This window comes from Canis lupus, chromosome 34 (assembly GCF_003254725.2).
Source record: "Canis lupus dingo isolate Sandy chromosome 34, ASM325472v2, whole genome shotgun sequence".
Classification (NCBI taxonomy): Eukaryota; Metazoa; Chordata; class Mammalia; order Carnivora; family Canidae; genus Canis; species Canis lupus.
Genome location: NC_064276.1, coordinates 36,571,516 through 36,592,293, shown reverse-complemented (window position 1 = coordinate 36,592,293; position 20,778 = coordinate 36,571,516). Strand labels below are relative to the sequence as shown.

At 39.7% G+C, this 20,778-nt stretch overlaps 1 protein-coding gene across 1 annotated transcript in view; it reads right to left on the bottom strand.

Annotated features, from left to right (window-relative positions):
• The window catches only part of FNDC3B (fibronectin type III domain containing 3B), a 339,644-nt gene that overhangs the window by 138,552 nt on the left and 180,314 nt on the right, over positions 1-20,778 (bottom strand). Inside the window, 2 exon segments of the mRNA XM_025425602.3 lie at positions 1,057-1,300; positions 17,541-17,617. Coding sequence (XP_025281387.1) covers positions 1,057-1,300; positions 17,541-17,617 — 321 coding nt within the window.

Here is a 20,778-nt window from a genome sequence, read left to right as displayed (position 1 = left end):
AAACTCTGCCAATACTCAAATATTTAATGGACATTGTGTCAAAGCATTGAATACTTTTTAAAAAATGATAGTTAATTTTTTTCAGATTTTATCCAAATGTTTTCAAGGCATCTCCTCACTACTCTGATGTTTTAGGGTGTTATGTCACTAGGCAGGAAGATTACACTAATACAAAACTATTGATGCCATCATTTCTCCATGCCCCACCATAATAGCACTTGGTTCTTTTGAATTTTATATTAAATTTCTAAGTACTAAACAACCAACCAGCCAACCAAAACAACAAAAACAAATTCTATCCCTAAATTGGAATAGAAAATTCCACTTAAAGTAACCATCTCAAGTTTTTCTTTGGCTAATAAGAAAATAATTATAATGTGAGATAAACACATAGGGAAATATATATACATCCACACACATATATAATTAGTAAGAGAAAGTGAGGTGCTAACTTGCTATGGTGTAACAGCAATCCTTGTGTTCAAACCAATATAAAAAATGTCTGAAGTGATAAAATGCTTCAATTCATAGAAGAAAATCACTTTGCAAAGCCTTAGACAACTTAAACGTTAAAGTCTGATTTTTACCCTCACTTAAATGGTTTCTTAGACTTATCCTTTTTAGGCTAAACCAACACCAAGGACAAAACTAGAAATACACAATGGCATGGATGCCTAGGCAACAATGTGCCACAGTTCTGCCTCAGGCCACTGTCACATTAAAATATGTAATGGGACACAAGAACATGTGATACATCACTTATTTCTCACTACAGTAAGAAGTGGCTATCCCACTCCCTCTTCTTTGTGTGGTGGGTGCAACAGGGGGCAGAATTTTGGAAAATATAAAGAGCTGCAACCCACAAAGGAACCTTAGCAAGACATGCTTTGAGACAAAGAAAGCTAGGAATTTCTTGGGAGCTGACTACGCAGCAGGTAGATCCCCTTCCAGCAGGCTCATTACAGAAGATACAAGGGGGGCTCTCTGGTTCTCCTAAGCTACTTCCATGTTGTGACCAGTTTCAACAGCTCCCAGTGCCAGCAATAATCTACTCACCTTGCTCACCGTATATTGTAGGGGGAATATGGTGCTGAGGAAAAAACTGAGGCGGCATATCTCCAGGTCCAGTAACAGGTGGGTAGTAAGCCGTGTGTGAGTTATGAATAAAATGGGGGTGGTGAGTCAGGTAGGGGGGTAGGTGATGGGTTGGAGACATGGCTGAGGGGTAGCTTGGGGGGTAACACTCAGGAGACTGGGGTGTGACCACCACCCGGCGGACTCCAGTATTGTCTTCGATCACCTAAAGAAAACAGCAGAAAGAAAGAGTGTTGTATGTATTATCAGCAAACATCCTGTGAAAAAATGTATGTTACTTCCCTTAATATATTACTTCCCTTAATTTTCTCCCCTTATGGAGAAAAAAAAAATTGGTGCATGTTGAATTCTGGTTCCCTAACTAGTTAAATGAGTTTTAGAAATAATACCATTTAACAAAATTTATGAAAATCAACTTTTCATCAACCACTTGATTCTGATTACACAAAACTTTTTGGAGAGATCAACGGCTTGATAGTAAATCTTGTGTGTCTCACAAACTTTTCCAAGAACACTTGGAAGACGACTTCTGAAGATTTCGTCCAAAACAAGCAAATTTAATGTGTGATTTAGTTGATCTGAGGAATGACTTTGAATATAACTAATGGTTCAGTGGTTCTCCAGAAAGAAGAGATTTCTGAGGAACATAAATGTGCTTCAATGGGCAGAGCTTTCCAGATGGGCCTGATGACACTTGACCCATTTCTGCCTTAGCATGACAGTTCCATTCGTACAAGGGCTTCAGGAAATAAAGGGAACATTAACTTCAGAGGCCATAGGAGTATCAAAGGTTCATTTAATCTGGGACCAAGGGCAGCCCCGGTGGCGCAGCGGTTTGGCGCCGCCTGCAGCCTGGGGTGTGATCCTGGAGACCCGGGATCGAGTCCCACATCGGGCTCCCTGTGTGGAGCCTGCTTCTCCCTCTGCCTGTGTCTCTGCCTCTCTCTCTCTGTGTCTATGACTAAATAAATAAAATCTTTAAAAAAAAAAAAAAATCTGGGACCAAGGGGGTGCCAGGGTGGCTCAGTGGTTGAGCATCTGCCTTTGGCTCAGTTCATGATCCCGGAGTCCTGGGATCGAGTCCCACAGTGGGCTCCGCACAGGGAACCTGCTTCTCCCTCTGCCTATGTCTCTGCTTCTCTCTGGTAAAATCTTAAAAAAAGAAAAGAAAAAAAAAAAAAAACCTGTGACTAAGGATACAGATGAAATGAGGGTATTCCAACCAATAAAAAACTTGAACAATATCAAATCAAGATGGGCACCTTTGCTCCCAAGATGTCCTGATGATGTAATGGGTGCTGTGAAGGGAGACATTAGGACAAGGGACCTACTCTGAACAGAGTGAGCCCATCAACACTCTACCCATGCTGTCTTCAAATGCTTTCTAATTCCTCCAAGGAAGGTCACTAAGGCAGTACAGTAACAATGTTTCTTGCCTCTCTGGCCAACTCCATGAAACCTGCTCTAAAAACAAACATATTTGTTGAGATGTAAGATAAGAAATAATACAACAAATACCATAATCAAGCGGGCAAGCTGAGGAACGCAGAGAGCAAGAGCAGAGAAAGGTAGAATCACAGGGATGCTTTAGGGATGTGAAAGAACTGGTGGTGCTGGGACAGCTTCAGGGAAAGGCCTCTGCTGGGTCAGGGCCGTGTCAGGAAGGGGACAATCGGGGCCTAAGAGTAGACCTAGAAGCCAAGGACACCAGCTAGTCTAATCAAGTATTTAAAACAATCAGGCACACACACTGGGAGGCAGCTTGCTTTTTTTTTTTTTTCCTTTTTTTTAAGATTTTAAAAAATTTATTTATTCATGACAGACACACAGAGAGAGAGGCAGAGACACGGGCAGAGGGAGAAGCAGGCTCCATGCCCGATGTGGGATTCAATCCCAGGATCCCGGGATCATGACCTGAGCCAAAGGCAGATACTCAGCTACTGAGTTACCCAGGCATCCCCATCTTTTTTTTTTTTTTTTTTAAGATTTTTAAAAATTTATTTATTCATGAAAAACAGAGAGAAGGAAGCTTGCTTTAAAAAAAAAAAAAAAAAAAAAACAGTAAAACCACCATCACCAAAAAACACTGCAAATCAAATTTGTATATTGAAATGGATATCTCATTACACCTCAGAAGGCTGATTATGGACCAAAAGAAAATGACTTAATCATGTCTAAAACTAATAAAAAAATTATTGTAAGCTTGTTTTTAAAATACCGTTTAATACAAGATGTCAAGTTTATCAATGTTAGTCTGTGTGTGTGCGTACAAGACAGTCTCGTATGAGTTCATAGCTATTCATCTTTATGTTAAGAAAACAAAATCTTTATTAATGAACCAATTAACATAATAGTTTCAGAATTAACCATGTTAACAATTCATTAAGAAAGCAGTATTAACTCCTTAACATTAAGAATCTGAGTCATACTCCTTACTAAAGCTCAAGATATGGTTTTCTATGTATTCTTTAATAAATGTAACCTCTTCGGGGTTTTGGCAAGCTAATCACATTAACCTTATTTATGAAGGCATGGCTGTCAATTTAAGGTAGATGTGAAATGATGCTTAAACTATGACATCAGAAATTCTAATGCAGAATATGCTAGTATCTTCTGTATTATCCAAACTGCAGGGCATGAAAATGACATTTGGTAGCATACTTTATAATTTTCATATACGTACAGATTTTTCTTACTATCTGATATAAATATGCATTATTCTATAGTGTCTTTTCTCCTCCCCCACCCTGCCACTGGCTAGTAAGAAAAAAGTAAGGTATATTCCAGATGTTCCTCTTTCGTGGAGCTTTCGATTCAATCCTGTGCTAGATACTGGAAGGCCCACAAAAACCAAGTATTTGTTTTCTTGAAACTTGCAACATTCATTATTTTCATTATTGTAAAACTTCCAATGATCAACCCACCACATAGACTCAGCCAATACAGTAAAAGAAGAACAGGGCCCTCACTAAATATAAAGAACTCTGGGCTGGGAAACAGGAACAGTTATAGTGAAAAGAAATTATTTTCATTTCATCATAATTTCTGACTTGTTAAAGCACTTCAAAAACGAGGTGAACAGAAAGCACTTACAAAGATAAGGATTCTACTAGGTGAAAAAAACAGATATAAGAGATGCATAGCTAAAACATCAGCTTTTTACCACTATATTTTATAAGTATTGCCACTAATTCGAAAAATTAATAAATCTGATGCATAAATTACTCTTCATACAGAAAAAAATAGGTTTCCTGTCAGAAAACCAAGTAGCTTTTTAAAACCACAAATTGCCTACATACATGAAAACTGCTTGACAGCCCCATTTTTAATTATCTTAAATTATTCTGTGGTATTTATGAAAGACATCTATTTACATGTATATGAATAATGGGACTCTTACAGAAATCTGCTCCCTTCCCAGTCAAGGCCTACCTCATCATCAAAACCATTTTAAGAAATGAAATATTAATTCCAAAAGAATCAGAAAAAAATTTTTAAAATATGCTGAATATTTAGTTCGTTGTTCTTTCATAGCACAAACTGCAATATATTCAATTATCAAGTTCAGTTTTGAATCTATGTCTAAAGAAATTATGCCTATGATCCCCCAAAGAATAAGAAAGTCCAAGGAGCAAGAAAGATGTACAAAATAATAAGCAACTCAAGAAATCTTGGTAACAGTACTCTGTTTCAAAATTAGGTTCATAAAAAAATAGTACTAGAGAAGAATTCAGACATTTGAAAAAGTTCAGTCCAAAAATCCTGGGACGGTAAAATGTGCCTTCAGAAGGGACCACTGAAAAGACAGATTCATTTGCTTTTCTTTTTCTCAAGATTTTTTTTTTTTGAGAGAGAGAGTGTGAGTGAAAGAGAACATGAGCCTTGGGAAAGGGGCAGAGGGAGAGGGAGAAGCAGACTCCCCGCTGACTTTGGATCATGACCTGAGTCAAAGGCAGATGCTTAACCCACTGAGCCATCCAGGTGCCCCGGATTCATTTGCTTCTTGGAGTGAATGAGATTGTGACAACATCCGGAGGCAGACAAATCACACCTGTATTCAATTATTTCCTAACATATACTATGAGCTAAGCACTGGATTTTCAAAAGTGAGAAAAAAAAATAGGTAGGACTCATCTATCTACTCTAAGAATCATATCAAGACAAATATCAGACTAAGTTCTGGTAAATGCTATTCAAAAATCAGTACATAGTATTGTGTGTGTCCCCCCCCCCCCCCCCAAATCACAACAAAATGTCCTTCATTTAGATTTTTTTTCCGGCTCTGTGACTCAACAAGAGTCACTCACATATCTTTTCTAGAGAAGCAGAAAGCCTTGGAAAAGATCACTGCACTAGTTTGTCAGTCACCCATTCTGAGCTGAATTGTGCACCAACACCCCCACTCTTCATCAATTCATACACTGAAGTCCTAACTCCCCAGTAGCTCAGCATGTGACTACTTGGGAGACAGGGGCTTTAAAGAGGTAATTGAGGTAAAACAAGGTTCTGTGGCTGGGCCCTCCTCCAACATGACTGGGACTGCTGTAGGAGTAGCAAATCAGGAGAGACGCAGAGGGCAGGGGAAGACCATGTGGGAACACCAAGGGACGATGGCCACCTACAAGCCAAAGAGGAAGGCCTTAGAAGAAACATATAGCCTCCAGACTTGTGAGGGAATGACTTTCATTGTTGAAGCCACCCAGTCTGTGGTACCCCGTTATGGTAGCTCTAGTAAATTAACACACCATCGATCAGAGCCTGATGGCAAATACGAGCTGGCTTGATTCTTGACCACGTCACTTACTCTGCTCAGTAAATATTCAGAGAAACTTCTAGGTACCTAGCGTTCTTGCAAATCAGTGGCCTAGACACAAGGACGAGAGGCTGGAGGACAAGGTGTTCACAACAGGGAGAATCTTTGTCCTACATACGGTGTCCTGAGTGTTTTTAGATGTAGGACCAAGAAAGCCATTGAAACAAAATGACATATCCTGGAGGCAAGAGCAAGAGAGTGGTCAGGGGAGCAGCTTGGGGAGGGAGAAGAGAAAGAAACTCACAGGCCTGTGGTGCCAGCAGCTTGACATGGATGATCTCATTTAATGTCCTTAACTCCTACACAAGCAGGTATCAGCATCCCTTGTTGCACGCCAGGAAACCAAGTCACGGCATGATTAAAACATAGAGCTAGTTCAGCTGCAGAACCCAATTTTCATTCTGATCTGTACTCTGATCTGATCAGTTTTCATTGTGTGGAGAATTATACAGAAGTTAGGTATGCTGAGAAATAAATACCTAAATAACGAACCACAGGAAACAATACTTAGGTGATTAAGAGATGGGAGAGGATTCAAGGCAAACCAGTATTTACTGACAACTTGCTGCTCTGCTTTAATACCCTTTATCTGAAAAAAAAAATAATAATAATAATAATAATAATAGCTTTATCTGGAATAAGGCCACACACGGTAAGGCCCTGGGACAGTAACTGGTACTTGAGAGAAAAATCTTACCCAGCCATTACTACTACTAAGGTAGCACCTCATTAAGTCCTCCCAACAATCCTGTGACGCATACCCAGTTATCCCCATTTTAGAGATTAAGAGGAACGAAGCTCAGGAAAGTTCAGTGAACTGGCCCAAGGTCAGAGAGCAGTGGGGGAAGGGAGGGAACAATTTTGAGTCCCAAGAACTAAAACAGATCTCTTAATAATACTTACGTGTTGAGCGTCTTTTCCCATTGCCCACAGAGGAGGAAGGTAGTAATTCCCCTTACTGAAGTAAAATGCTCCCCAGGAAATGTTTTTTAAAAGATTTATTCATTTAGTTGAGAGAGAGAGAGAACACAAGTGAGAACCGGGGGGGGGGGGGGGGGGGGGGATCTCCAGCAGACTCCCTGCTGAGCATGGAGCCTGACATGAGGCTCCATCTCACCACCTTGAGACCATGACCTGAGCCAAAATCAAGAGTGGGATGCTTAACCCACTGGGCCACCCACTGGGTGGTCCTCCACAGGAAATTTTAATTAACTCCTCAGTTCCAACAATTGTCTCCCTTCTACTTTTGGGTTGGAAGTGACAACAATCAAAAAGAAGAGCTTCAGTGGTAGGTAACAAAGAAAAATTTTAAAAGGTTGTTCCAGAAGGCCAAGGATGATCCAGGAAGTGGGCAGAGCAGAATGCACGTGGCCATGCATGAACCCACACGCATCCAGGTGCTGTGTGGGGCCGGCCAGCCGGCCTGCTGCAGGGGCAAGAGCGCTGAGCTGACTGCACACTGGAAACCCAGACCAGCTCGATCCCTAACTGCTGCCAACACACTTGAAATGGGTTCCCAGGCCGTTCCAGGAAGGGAAGAAGTCTCCGCTAGAACTGAGCACGCACGCAGTGAACAAGGAAAGAAAAAGGCCAGGCGACAGCAAACACAGGGACAGAGGACCGAGCAAGCCACCCGCTCAGGCTCCCCCCACCAGACGGGTGCCCCCGCCTTCTGTCCCGTAGCACAGGCTACGGATCTGTCCCTTGCACCCACTGCAAGTCCCCCAAGGGCACCTGGACACACAGGTGGCTTGTGATGAAGGCTAAGGGAACAAATAAATGAAAGAGCAAGAAGAGAGGGAGGGAAGAAAGAGGGTGGGTGGGTAGCTTCCCTGCTTAGATTTGATGTCCACCAAGCTTACTTACACATTCATTATCAAATGTTCTCTCTTAATTCAGGTAAGTCTCTGACAACCTATTCTAAAATTTCACTTAATCTAAACCCAGTTAATTCCAGACCTGTCATTCCTGACCCTCTTATTTTACCTAAGTGTGATTTTACCAAAAGACAGACACAGAAAAATGTACATTTCCAATGTAAGCTCTACTTCAGTCCCAAATGCAGCCGAGGAATTTTATTCATTGCCAACCAGGAGTCGAAAAGCGTTAGCTCCCACATTTGCTTCTTGCATTGACTCTTCAGGCTGCATTTTCTAATAGAGTGAATAACACAAAAGAGTAAAAGCAATAAAAATTGGTGGCAGCACTGAATGTATTTCCCAAATCTCTGGACTTGCTTCTTCCTATCTTCTTAAGTTTAATGATTACAACTGTGGCTGAAAACACCAAACACACAGGGCTTGCTCCAGAGGTGACCAGTATAAAGAGATAACCTCATAAACAGTAATCACTCTTCTGCTGGCTTTGTATATGCCAACACTTTCATACGCAGAGAAACAAGCCAAGCTACTCACGCTTACGTAAATATTGAATCCGGAAAAAACACAATGAAGGCCCATATAAATGAAATCAACACGTAGTCCTTTACTACACACACTTAGCTCTTTTCTGGGTAACTACCCAGTGACTCATAACTAAGACTGCTGAGGGCTAGAGAGAAGGATGGAAACAGGTACCTCGTCTCTAGCATCTCTTTAACCCACCAACTTTGGTAAAGCATGTGACTGCTGTAGTTGGAAAGGACACGGCAGTAATTTAAGACCTTCCAAAATAAAGAGGATGCCCAGCAAAGGTTTGAGAAACACCTCAGGAACCGAAGAACCAAGGTCCTACCTGCTCCGTCCTACCACACTCAGCTGCCACAACGTGAGGATCCCACAGGGAGACAGAGGTCCCTGCTTAGAAAGAGCTAAGCATCTTAAGACACTGCTAACAGGCAGGAGGCCTCCCTCTTCTCCGAACACAGCACTGTCACTGATGCTGAAGGCAAAATGGCAAATGGATTTATTTGGTGTAACAATTAAAGGTGACAGTAACAACTCCTGGCCTTTGTATATCATTTACTGGCTTATAAAGTGCTCAGCACAGAACTTAACTCTCATAACATTCAGCAAACCTCTAACCTCTCACATGGGCAACATCATAGTCCTCAAGGATTCAAGGGGAAGTACCTTTAGGAGCAATTAAGTTACTTAACCTAAGGCTAGCTAAGTACGTGTCAAGATTCATAACCAAGTACTCTGGAAATGCTATGCCTTTTCCTATCATATTTTATTGTTTATCACCAACCTAAAAAGAACCACATTTGAAGATCAAAAATCAAATCTAATCCTCCCCCAATGTGCACACAAGCACACTGGACAAGTGAGAATAGTTACATCTACAGAGTTTCAATCAGTAACATCGACCAAATGAGTATTTCAGACTCAATGGAAATGCTATTTTAAGGACCAGAATATGTGTCAGAAGACAAAACAGTAAGTAGAGATCTGATGGTGCAATTTGTGCCAAACTGAGCTGCCTTTAACATATTAATAAAGATATCACTGTAGCCTGCAGGTAGTCAGTGTTTGTTAAGTCTCTCTGGATCTGCCCAGAAGAGAGAGCTAATCACATCTCTTCACTCTAGCATCTCAGACCACACTCATGCTCATGGCAACATAGATTATTCTAGATTGGAGCTATGAATTTTACGTATTATAGTTAAAAATGCCTTTCCAGTCTGTCAGTAGGCTCCATGGCACAAGGATTAAGAATCTGTTCTGATGGTACTCAGATCGTATCTATCACAGCAAAATAACTCTATCATTATGAAAGTTCAAGTAAACCAGATGGATTTCAAAGAGTGTGCAGGAATATAAAATCCCCCTACCTTGCTAAAGTTTTGTACCCGGCAAGTTGAACAAAGGTATTTTTCCAAGAAAATTTGTTATACGTGACATATGTGGATGACTAATTTAGAAAGACAAATTGTGCAATCAAGTTAAATGTAGTATAATGCACATAATTTAATACTCATTGATTCAGAAGTCATTTCTACATGTGGCACTGTCTCAATATTATTTTTTAAAGATTTGAGAGAGTATGTGCAAATGAGGGGACCCAGGCAGTGGGGCAGAGAAGCAGACGCCCTGTTGAGCATGGAGCCCAACACATGGCTGAAGCCCTCAACCTGAGAACATGACTGAGCTGAAATTCAGAGTCAGACACTTAATCTACTGAGCCACTTGGGCACTCCCGTCTCAATATTATTATGATAAAAATCAATTATCATTTTCCTATTGAAGTAAAATACAGTGTTCTGGTCAACAGAATGCTAAACACCAAGGGAGTGAGTCACACTGTTTTGGTATTGCTTATGGAAACTCACTTGTATTCTTAGTTGGTCTACAAACAGTAGAGGTGAATCATCTACTTTAGATCAGAAAAGAACCTGAGATCCTCACACATTTTCCTTTCCCTTCTCTCTACAAGATGAAAATGACACCAGCCGGCCGGCCACATTTCAATAATGGCCTGTTTATGTGCTGGGCACCTTTCAAGGAACTGGAGATCCAGGGATGCACAGCACACATAGGATCCCTGGACTTGTAAAGCTTACATTACATGTTAACGGGGGGAGGAGGGGGAGAGAAAGACCCACAATTACCAAGTAAACAAACAAGGGGAACACTCAAATAAATAACCTGAAAATACTCCTAATATGTAAGTGATGAATCACTAAATTCTACTCCTGAAACCAATATTACACCAATGTTAACACCAAGCCAATGTTAACTAACGAGAATTTAAATGGAAATTAGAAAAAACAAAAGCAAAGAAAACCCTAAAATTACATAAGGGGTTGGACACAGGGCCCACCGAGCTCACATTTCCCCCTGTTAATCCTGTGTCCTACACTGTGCCACAATGTCAGGTTCTCAGAAATGAAAGAAATTCAAGAGAAAAGACAGAACTGGGAGACCAACAAAAAGCTCAGAAAGAGGAAACCCACACAATGCTTTGAGGGAGGGTACGGCCCTGCTACATTTCTTTAATGTAACACTGCCAACTGTGTCTGTAATTCATTCCTCAGACAAAATAAGCTATAAAATGAAAAATAAAGTTGCCATGAATCTGTTAATAATGGAACTAACACAGAATGGACATATAAATCCTCTCTGATCTTTTCCACAGAAGCTCCCAACCACTCTGCACAGTCTTCGTTGTGGAAATTTTCCTAACTTTCTATATATATATATAAAAAAAATCTATTCTTCTAAAGGACTTAAAGTCTTGAAAGAGATGGCTACCAAATGGGTCTGATTCTCAGACTGTCAGGGCACAGGGCAATCCTCTATGCTCCTTTCTGCTCATCGTTTTCATAATCCTGAAGGTAGAACCCAGCACTGGTTTAATCCCAGGTTGGAATTTACCAAAGGGAAGCAGTTGGGGCTAATATTTACAGCTCTCAGCTGGCTTCACTGAGCAAAATGGAGGAAAGCATTCTACGCCTTCCATCTAACAGACCCCATTATTTCTTCACAGGGGCTCTGATTTCTGGCCAACTCTTGAAACAATACCCAATGGAGAATGATCAACCAAAATATAAATGCATTTTTCAACAGATTAATCTTCTTGCCTCTCCCTGGTCAAGGGAAAGGAAATATATATAATTTCAACAGGTACCGACCCATTAACAAATCCCCAAAACACTGAATCAAGGTAAAGTGTGTACTTGTGCCATAACAACAAAAACACTTAACTTTGATTACTATTTGAAGTTTTTGAGTTATGTCAGTTAATCTGGAAAAAAAAAAAGTGATTGCCCAAATGACAGAACATGAACTTGAAAATTTCGCTTTTTCTTTTCATGGGCTTAAATAAATCTTTTGGTCTACATGAAATTTTTTCCCGTAACAGCTGAAAGATATTTCGTAAATTACCAAGGAAGCATGGAAAATAAAACTCAAGGCGTCTGCTTAAGAAATTTTTACATATAAATTATTCATAAAGTTAATATGGAGGTTAAAAAACTGAGGAAAACCATGGCCAGTATACAGCGAAAGGAAAAATTTGCGTCACACGGTGCGATCTCAGTAGGCATCGAGGAAGGTAGAGTCTGCCAAACTTTCTTCGAAATTGTTCTAACAGTCTTCTTCACAATAGTATCTACCACTTTCTGAATGCCCACTGTGGACTACATACCTCACATAACATTTCTCTGAATCCTTACTGCTACGTATGTGGCAAAAGAATTCGTCAAAGCTACATGGAACGTAGCCATGGTGAAACGTGGTGGGATTTGAAGGCAGGCCTCTTCAAGTAATGTCCATATTCTTCCCAGTTGTAGTCCTCGCCCTTACCCCATGGTTTCAACCCTAATCACACTCACAATCATTTTTACGGAATAGAAATAATGCTGATGAGAGTGATAAGACTAAATGCCCTCTTATCTAAGTCTACTTTTTATAGTTGGGGGAAAAAAAATTTTTTTAGTCTCTATTTTCTCTTAAGTTCAGACCTCTCCCAGCCTCTCACCAAAAAGTAAAGCACATGTTTTAACACTTAAAAACCGGAGCTATCAGAGACCACGGAGCCGAAGTGACAAGATCCCATGGCTCTCCCATCCCACTCCAAGTCTACGCTATCTTTAGGTCCATGGCTTCAGTCCTTCTCAATCCCACCCCCGCCCCCCACACCAAAACAGACTGTGCAAAGCTGTCTTCCAAAGCTAGATGTTTATCTTTCTATAAGATGATGATCTCTTCATTATTGACATTTGTATTTGACCAAACTGGTCAATTGTCTTTAAAGCACTTTCAGTACTAAATTATCTAATGAGGGGCCCCTGGGGGACTCAGCAGTTGAGTGTCTGCCTTCAGCCTAGGGCATGATCCTGGGGTCCCGGGATCAAGTCCCGCATCAGGCTCCCTGCATGGAGACTGCTTCTCCCTCTGCCTGTGTCTCTGCCTTTCTCTGTGTCTCTCATGAATAAATAAATAAAATATTTTTTAAAAATTATCTAATGAATGCTATAATCAAGAATTTCTCCACTGATTCCAATTAGTGTTACTAATGTCACATCTTTAATCATTCACCTGCCTCCCTCTTCAGTTTTCTTCCATTGATGGACCACCTTATTTATATGTGAGCAGCTGGTATTTTAGCACTGGAAATGCACGAGCAGCCACGCCACACATACACCCGTGCATTGGCAGAAAGTAATGTCACAAAGCAAATATATGTATCAAGGAAGGCTTCTGATGCTGACTCTGAAATCACATTTCAGAGGAAACTAAGTCTGTGAACTGAGAAACACCTAGGTCACAATCCTGGTTCTACTTGGGACCTCAGTTTCCTCATATGTGAAGTTAAGATGGTGAAAACGAGTGAAGTAAGGAAAGCCTAAAGCACAGTGCACACCACACACAGTAGTCACTCCCACCGTCACAGGCTGCACCAACACAGGCTGGCCCATGTTTCCCAGCTGTGCCATAATAAATAACTAGGACCAGTCACCATCTTCCCCCCTTCCCTTCTCTTTCATAAAAGCTTTACTGGGATAGAATTTACATACCATAAAATCTATCTTTTTAAAGTACCTCATTCAGTGGTTTTTAGTATATTCACAGAACTCAATGACCATTCACATTCATCACTATTTTAAGTTCCAGAACAATTTCATCACTCCTGAAGAAGTACCATACCCACTAGCAGTCATTCTGTCTCCCCCAGCTCCTGGCAATAATTAATCTACTTTTCAGTGTCTATGGATTTACTCCTTCCTGACATTATAAATAAGAAGAATGATACCGTGTCTAAGCTTCTTTCACTTAGCATAGTATTTTCCAGGTTCATCAACATTTTAGGATTTATCAGTACTTCCTTCTCATGGCTGAATAATATTCCATTGTATGCATATATATCATATCATGTTTATCCATTCATAAAGCTGAGGCCATTTGGGTTGTTTCCACTGAGGGGCAATGATGAATAATCCTGCTATGAACACCTCAAAGTTTTTGTGTTAACGTGTGTTCCTTCCTCTTGAGTACACGCCTAGGAGTGGAAGAGCTGAGTCATGTGATAAATCTATTTAACTCTGAGCAAATGCTTTTCTTTCCAAAGCAGCTGTACCATTTCATATCGCCACATGCAGTGTGTAACAGTTCCAATTTTTCCACACCCTTGTCGACACTTGTTATCATCAACCTTAACTACAGCCATCTTAGTACCTGTGAAGTGTATTTCACTGTGGTTTTGATGGGTATTTCCCTGGTGGTTAACAATGTTCGGCATCCTTTCATATGCTGACAATTTACACATCTTCTTTGTAGAGATGTCTATTCTGATCCTTCGCTCATTTTTAAATTGGGCTGCCTTTTTATTCTTGAGTTAAGATTTCCTATATAAATACTAGGCCCTTCTGAAATCTATGATTTGCATATATGTTCTTCCATACTTTCAGTTCCCTTTGCACTTTGTTGATAGTGTCAAAAAGTTCGGATTGAGCATCTAAAATTTCATTTGGATGGCATCAAATTTATCTATTTTTTTCTTTTGCTGCTTGTGCCTTTAGTGTCATATCTAAGAATCAATTGCCTAATCCAAGATTATGAAATTTTACTTCTAGAGTTATATAGTTTTAGCTCTTACACACTTAAATCTATAACCTGCTTTAATTTTTGAATATGGTATGAGGTAGAGGTCCAACTTCATTTTTCTGCACTTGTATACCAGTTGCCCAGCACCATTTGTTGAAGAGACTATACTTCCCTCTTCTGCACTGTCTTGACATTCCTTTCTCTCTGAAATCCACATTCAGAGAATTTCATTCTTGTAGGTATCCATCCCTCTGATCTTACTACTTTTCCAACTATCAGGCATTTTATTACTCCACTTGAACCTCCAAATCGTTGAAGCAAACCTATGCTATATTTACTTTATTTCAGCTTGGCCAGTCACTTACATTTAAAAACATTTATCAAGTACCTACGATTATAGACCAGGCAGTATTCTAGATTCTCAGATATAATACCAGAGGCAAAAAAAAGAAAAAAACCAGAGGCACCGGGAGTTCTTGAGGATGGATATAAAACTGTATCATACTTCATGATGGAGACAGGGATGAAGCAACAAAGACGTAGAAAAAACAGAACCACCATTTCCGTGTTGGAGGTTCTTGAAAGGGTCACATTGAAGGGGGCCATCTGAACAAGAAAGGGGACTGAACTGTTCAGATGAAGAAGAGTTCTAGAGTATTCCAAGAAGAGGGAAATAATGGGTACAAAAGTAGGTAGTTGAGAAAAGGCCAGATATATCCAAGGGACAGAAGAAGTTTAAGGTGGTAGCAATGTAGGCCAACAGAAAAAAACTTTACTCTCCTAGGAAGGAGAGTAAAGTTGATTATTAAAGATCCATCCATTATACTTGAGAACTTGAATTCTGCTTTGATGCTATGTACACCCAGAAGAACTGTGGGGATACAATGCAGAGTTGATAGGCACAGGGACAGACTAGTATGGGGCACTTCTCAAATACATCTGGCTGGGAGGAATTTGTGTGTGGGGGACTCTTTCCACAACTACATGACAAAATGTACTTTGCTCCTTAGATCTCTTGGTGATAACAAGTCTCCTAAGACATTTTACACTTGGCTCCCCTCCCTCCTCATTTCTTTGAACGATACATGCCATGAGCTTTAAAAAGGTGTTGTACACACATTCTACCAGATTCTCAGTCTTCTTCCAAATTAATCATCCGTTTTACACAGACACAGACACTTCACTGTCTGACATCATTAAAGAGGGAGCGCTACCATGGAAGGTCATTTAACTCTGGGCCCATCTTCTGATCCGGGAACCCATCTAAATGAAATCGAATACATGCCTTAACACATGGCTTTTTTCCCCTTTTCTCAACTCAGAATCCAAATTATTCAATTTCTACTCTTCTTCCAATATCCTCTAGCATTTTCTGCCCTAATTGTCAGTTGAGAAAGTGCTTCACAATGTAATGTTTGCATCATCAGTTTTACCAAAGTGAGTTTACAGTCCTGCTAGTAATCCTTTTACTTGGATTTTCTATAATAGTTTTTATAGAATCAGAAATATACCACAGCCTAAACTTCTCTATTTCTCCTAGGACTCTCAATAAATGTTTTGCAATTAATGCAATCACAAGAAAAAAAAAAAAAAAAAAAGCACTCTGCAGCTTCTCTTCACTAGAAATGTCCCAACTTTTAACTGCTATTCCTTAAATGGGCCTTTAGTATAAAAGGAGGTGTTATTTCTGCTATCACAATTGTGAGAACTGTACTCGGTTCAATGGAATGAAACACTTCCTCAAAATAAATGAGCAGGAGACATAATGGAATTCTACATTCCTTGTTCTTTTCTGTTAATTGACTGGTGACGTGAATGTGATCCATCATTACGTGTCCTGGCTGGACAGGCCTGCTCTGCACCCTTTCTCCTTCCAGTGATTCTTATTTACAAAGACTTGTGTAAAACAAGTCATTTATTTGCAACAGTGGGGAGACGGGCCAACATTTTGACTATTCAAAAAAAATAAAAGAAAGAAAGAAAGAAAAAGAAAAAGAAAGATGTCAAATTGGCTCACGTAGAAGTAGGGATGGAAAAAATGAAATTATAGTGGCTGCACTACGGTTTAGACAGTGAAGAAATGGCTAAGTTTTAACATCAGAGAAGGATAAATCTTTGATTCCTGCCTGCACTTTAGCAATTTTCCTATGCAGCTGCCAATTTTTTTCGCCCTAGCAAAATCATTAAATACTGAAAATTATACATTTTTAAACCACTTCAAAAGTGGAGAGACAGAGGAAAAATAGAAAGGAAAAAATCCAGAAGGATATAATCCAAAAAAATGTTTATGCAATGATTCTTCTGTGGGTAGTAAAATTATAAATATTTTCTTCTCTATTCTCTTCTGTCTTTTCTGATTTTTTTTTTTCCTAAGGAGTAAAGGATGCCCTTATAATCACACACACACAGACACACAAAAAAAGGGCAGGGAGAGAAAAAAATAGTCCAGCACCTGGAAAAGAAGCTGTACAGGAAGACAGGCAAAGAAGTGCACATTCCACACTGAGCACAGGTCAAAATGAAAGTATGTACAAACATCCACATTCTAGGTACCCTGAACACTGGAAACCTTGTCTAGTTTACCATTTAATATATTTTTTTTAATTCTTCCAGTGTACCTCTGAAATTGTTGTTACTTTTTAAATTGCTATTGCTATTTTACTTAAGGAAAAAAGTCAAATTTCAGAGAAATTGAAGTACAAATAGCCAAGTTCTCACATCATACTCAGCAATTCACCAAGCCCAGGTGGGGCCACAGTACAGAGAAATGGGACTCCAATAATAAAGGGTAGTCCCTATTTGCTTTAACAATGTCTCCTTTGGTATTTTACCAATTAAGTCTACAAACTCTTTTTTTCCTACAAATTGTGGTACAGATGGAAGGAAATCTCTACAGCACAACCGAGTGTGAACACACCTTGGCTGAGGACTGCCTAACAGCCTACTGTGTTTCTCTCCCTCTGGCTCTCTGACAAGTCAAGAGAGCAAGACTTGGGAGGGGCCATGTGGTGCTACCAAAATGAGGACAACTCTCGCCTTACCCTAACTCAGTGAACCTTGGAATAAGTTTTGGAAGCCTCAGCATATATTCTCTTGGAACAATGATAGTGCTTATAGTGAGTGGAGAAGCCTGTCCAGTGGTTTACCTGTGAGATATAACCTGGAGGCACATGGATGGGAGGAATGGACCCATTAGGTGACATCATGGGAACTTCAGCAGGTCCTATGAGAGACAAAAATAAGACATTAACAGCTGAAGGAATACACATTACTCAAAATAATTATTGGTATTTTAAAAATATTATCAAGAATGAAGACAATTAATTACTTTGACTATTTTCTCTTCAATAATTGGGACACATGCCTAAGAATTGAAATCATGGATAAAAACGAATTCTCCAGCTGTATAAGTCAAGGAGGAAAAAAAAAAAAAACCAACAACACAAAACTATGAGCATCTTTATAAATATTTAATGATTCCCAGATCCTCAAGTTCCATAAACCAAGGCTGCTCAGTTAAGAGTCATCTAACAAAGTACAGCAAAATGATTTTTTTTTTTTGCCTTTAAAAGAATGTATTGGTAATAAATGCTTAAACAAATGTTTAAATGTGTTTGTCTCCTCTGGTTATAGCTATCTATCTATCTATCTATCTATCTATCTATCTATCTATCTATCTGTCTATCTATCTATCTCCCTCCTCTGGTTTAAAAGGCTCCTGTACACTTTGGGTTTATAATTTTCATTTCAATTATTTTCAATAAGTTACTATAACATACCAGCTATTTGAAACAGAAGAAACCTTTAAAATACTCCAAATGAGTTTGGTATGCCTCTTACATTATAAGACAGGGGGAAAAACAGATCACGTTTTAAAACTAGGCATTATCAGAATCAGGCATATCAGAATACTCATGTCAAATTTACCTGGATTATTTCAAAGTAAAGCATTCAGTGAACAAGATGTTAGTTTCAAAAAATTAAATTCAATATATGTTAATCACACATCTATGGCAAACAAAGAATAGAAAGGCAGCACTCAGTTATCTAAGACACAGTCTGAGTGAATAATTACAAAGAAACTGATGGTCATAACATTAAAATCAACTTCTAACACCCTTCCCATGACCCTCTGATGAAATGGTTTCCTGAGAAGCGCGAGCACCTCACGGTCACTGGTTTTCATTTGGGTGCCTGGCTCCCCTAGTTAGAAGCCCACCGCCCCGGTGTCAATCCAAAGCTGTGTTTCTAGTCTGAGATGCGACTTCCTGGCTCCAAGTGCCTCGTATTGTTTATTTGCTTTCTCCTAATGCGTGTTGTGCTGCCGGCGATTAAAACTGTTCGGTTGTAACAAAACCCAAGAAAAACACAACACTTTCCTTGGCAAAAAAAAAAAAAAAAAAGACCGATGCCTCCACCCAGTGCTGCATCTACACTGTAAGCATGATGCACCTTTCTCCTCAGAGGGCAATCCAGTGTGATGTCGCAGCAGAGAGCCAGTGCAGCGTGTGGAGGGACAAGGATACTGGGTGCCTACTAGCAGGTCTGCAAGTATAGGAGGGAAAAAACTAGGGGCGGGACAGAAAAGATGCTAATATTCATGCAACACTCCTCATGACTAGAGTTCACTCCAACTCCATGGACAATACACCCAAACAACTATCTGTGAGGCTCTAATACACACAAAACCACAGCAGTTGCTCACATGCTAACACAGTGGTAGGCAATTAAAGCAAAAGGCAACAACAACATGAGTGGATAATTGCATGAAACCATTCCCTCTGTAAGTATGATTTAAACGGATACATCCACCAGCCCCGGAGGCACTTTCCAAATCATCTTCCAGATCCGTCTTTCTCATCAGCCTTAACATTTTGGCCACAGCCATCAAGACATTTAGGTGTTTACTAAACATTTTTACTTGATTTGACTCACCTGGAAAAAAAAGAATCCTAGGCAAGGACACCAGCCTTAGCACTCCCTGAAACCTGAGTCAATGCCCTCGGCTCCATAAGTAGGCATCAGAGGCCTCCGCCTGGGTTTCAGGCCCCAGCTCACTATTCATACGGATTCGGTGACCTTAGACAATTTAGACTTTCTGAGCTTCACTTCTCAACAGGTGCACATGAGAATGACAATTCTTACCCCCCTGAATTGGGTTTAAAGATTAAATTCAATAATACATGCAAAAGTGCTTAAAGCACTGCATGGTACAGCAATCACTCATGAAAAAGTTAGCGATTTTTACAATTTTTTTCATTTGATTTACAACTTTTTGCTTTTTCTTGTTTGTTACAATTACACTGAGTACATTTTTTTTTTAATACTCCATGTTCCTATAATACATAAAATCAACAAGTGTACACTTTGTACGATACCGACCCAGGAGGCAAAGCTTGCTCCTGCGATAAATACAGTACAGGCTGTGAACAGAAATGCTTCCATCTCCATAAAGTATTGCTTTTTAATCACCGAACTATATACCAGGCAAACAGTCTCTTAACCCTAGGCATGACCCCTAAAACTGTTAAAGTCATTTGTATAAAATGCTTTAAAGCATGTAGGACAAGTAAGTGATTTACAGCCAGAAAATGTTTTCTTCCTGGCCTTGATTTCAAAAGTAGCCAAATGACTTTACCATGCTGGTTCCCCCTTCCTCTTGTCACCGTCATCAAACCCTTTCAAAGGGCATTGCGAAATATATAGCCATGGCTCCCAAAACTCAACTATGCCTTGGAACCCCAAGTTCCTCTCCTTTCTGAAGCAACCCACTGCACCCACAGGCATCTAGGAGTGTAAAAGCTAGCAAAATTAAATCCATTCACAATGGTAGTATGAGAAGTTCCTGTTTCTCTTAAGTACTTAACCTCAAAAACTGTGAGTTTACTGCCTCTGCACAACTGTTAGCGTTTGAGAACCTTCTGGTATTATTACAACCCTTCCCTAATTAAAACAAACTTCTCTTCCTAAACTTCTAGGGCTACTTGGTTCCTTTTGATTTTTTAATTGATGCCCTTTAATCACACAGGACTTAAATGATAAGCCTCTTAGAATATGGTGAAAATGCTCTCTTCTTGTTCAAACTAATACTGGATAGGTTAGGCGGGGAAGCCACGTAATTTTCTTAAACAAGCCAACCTCTGACTTTACTGGGAAATCACTGAACTATTAAACTTTTTTTTGGGGGAAAAAAAAACTTTAAATCTCTGAGTCATTTGGAAACTCCTTTAATTAAACCCTTGTGTTACATCTAGATGGGTCTACACAGATAAATGCATTCATAGATTAAATAATTTGAAAACCAAAGTAAACAAACATATAACTTCAAACTACAGTCAGATTTTTTTTTTGAGAAAATAATTAAGAAGCAAGCTCAGCTAGAGA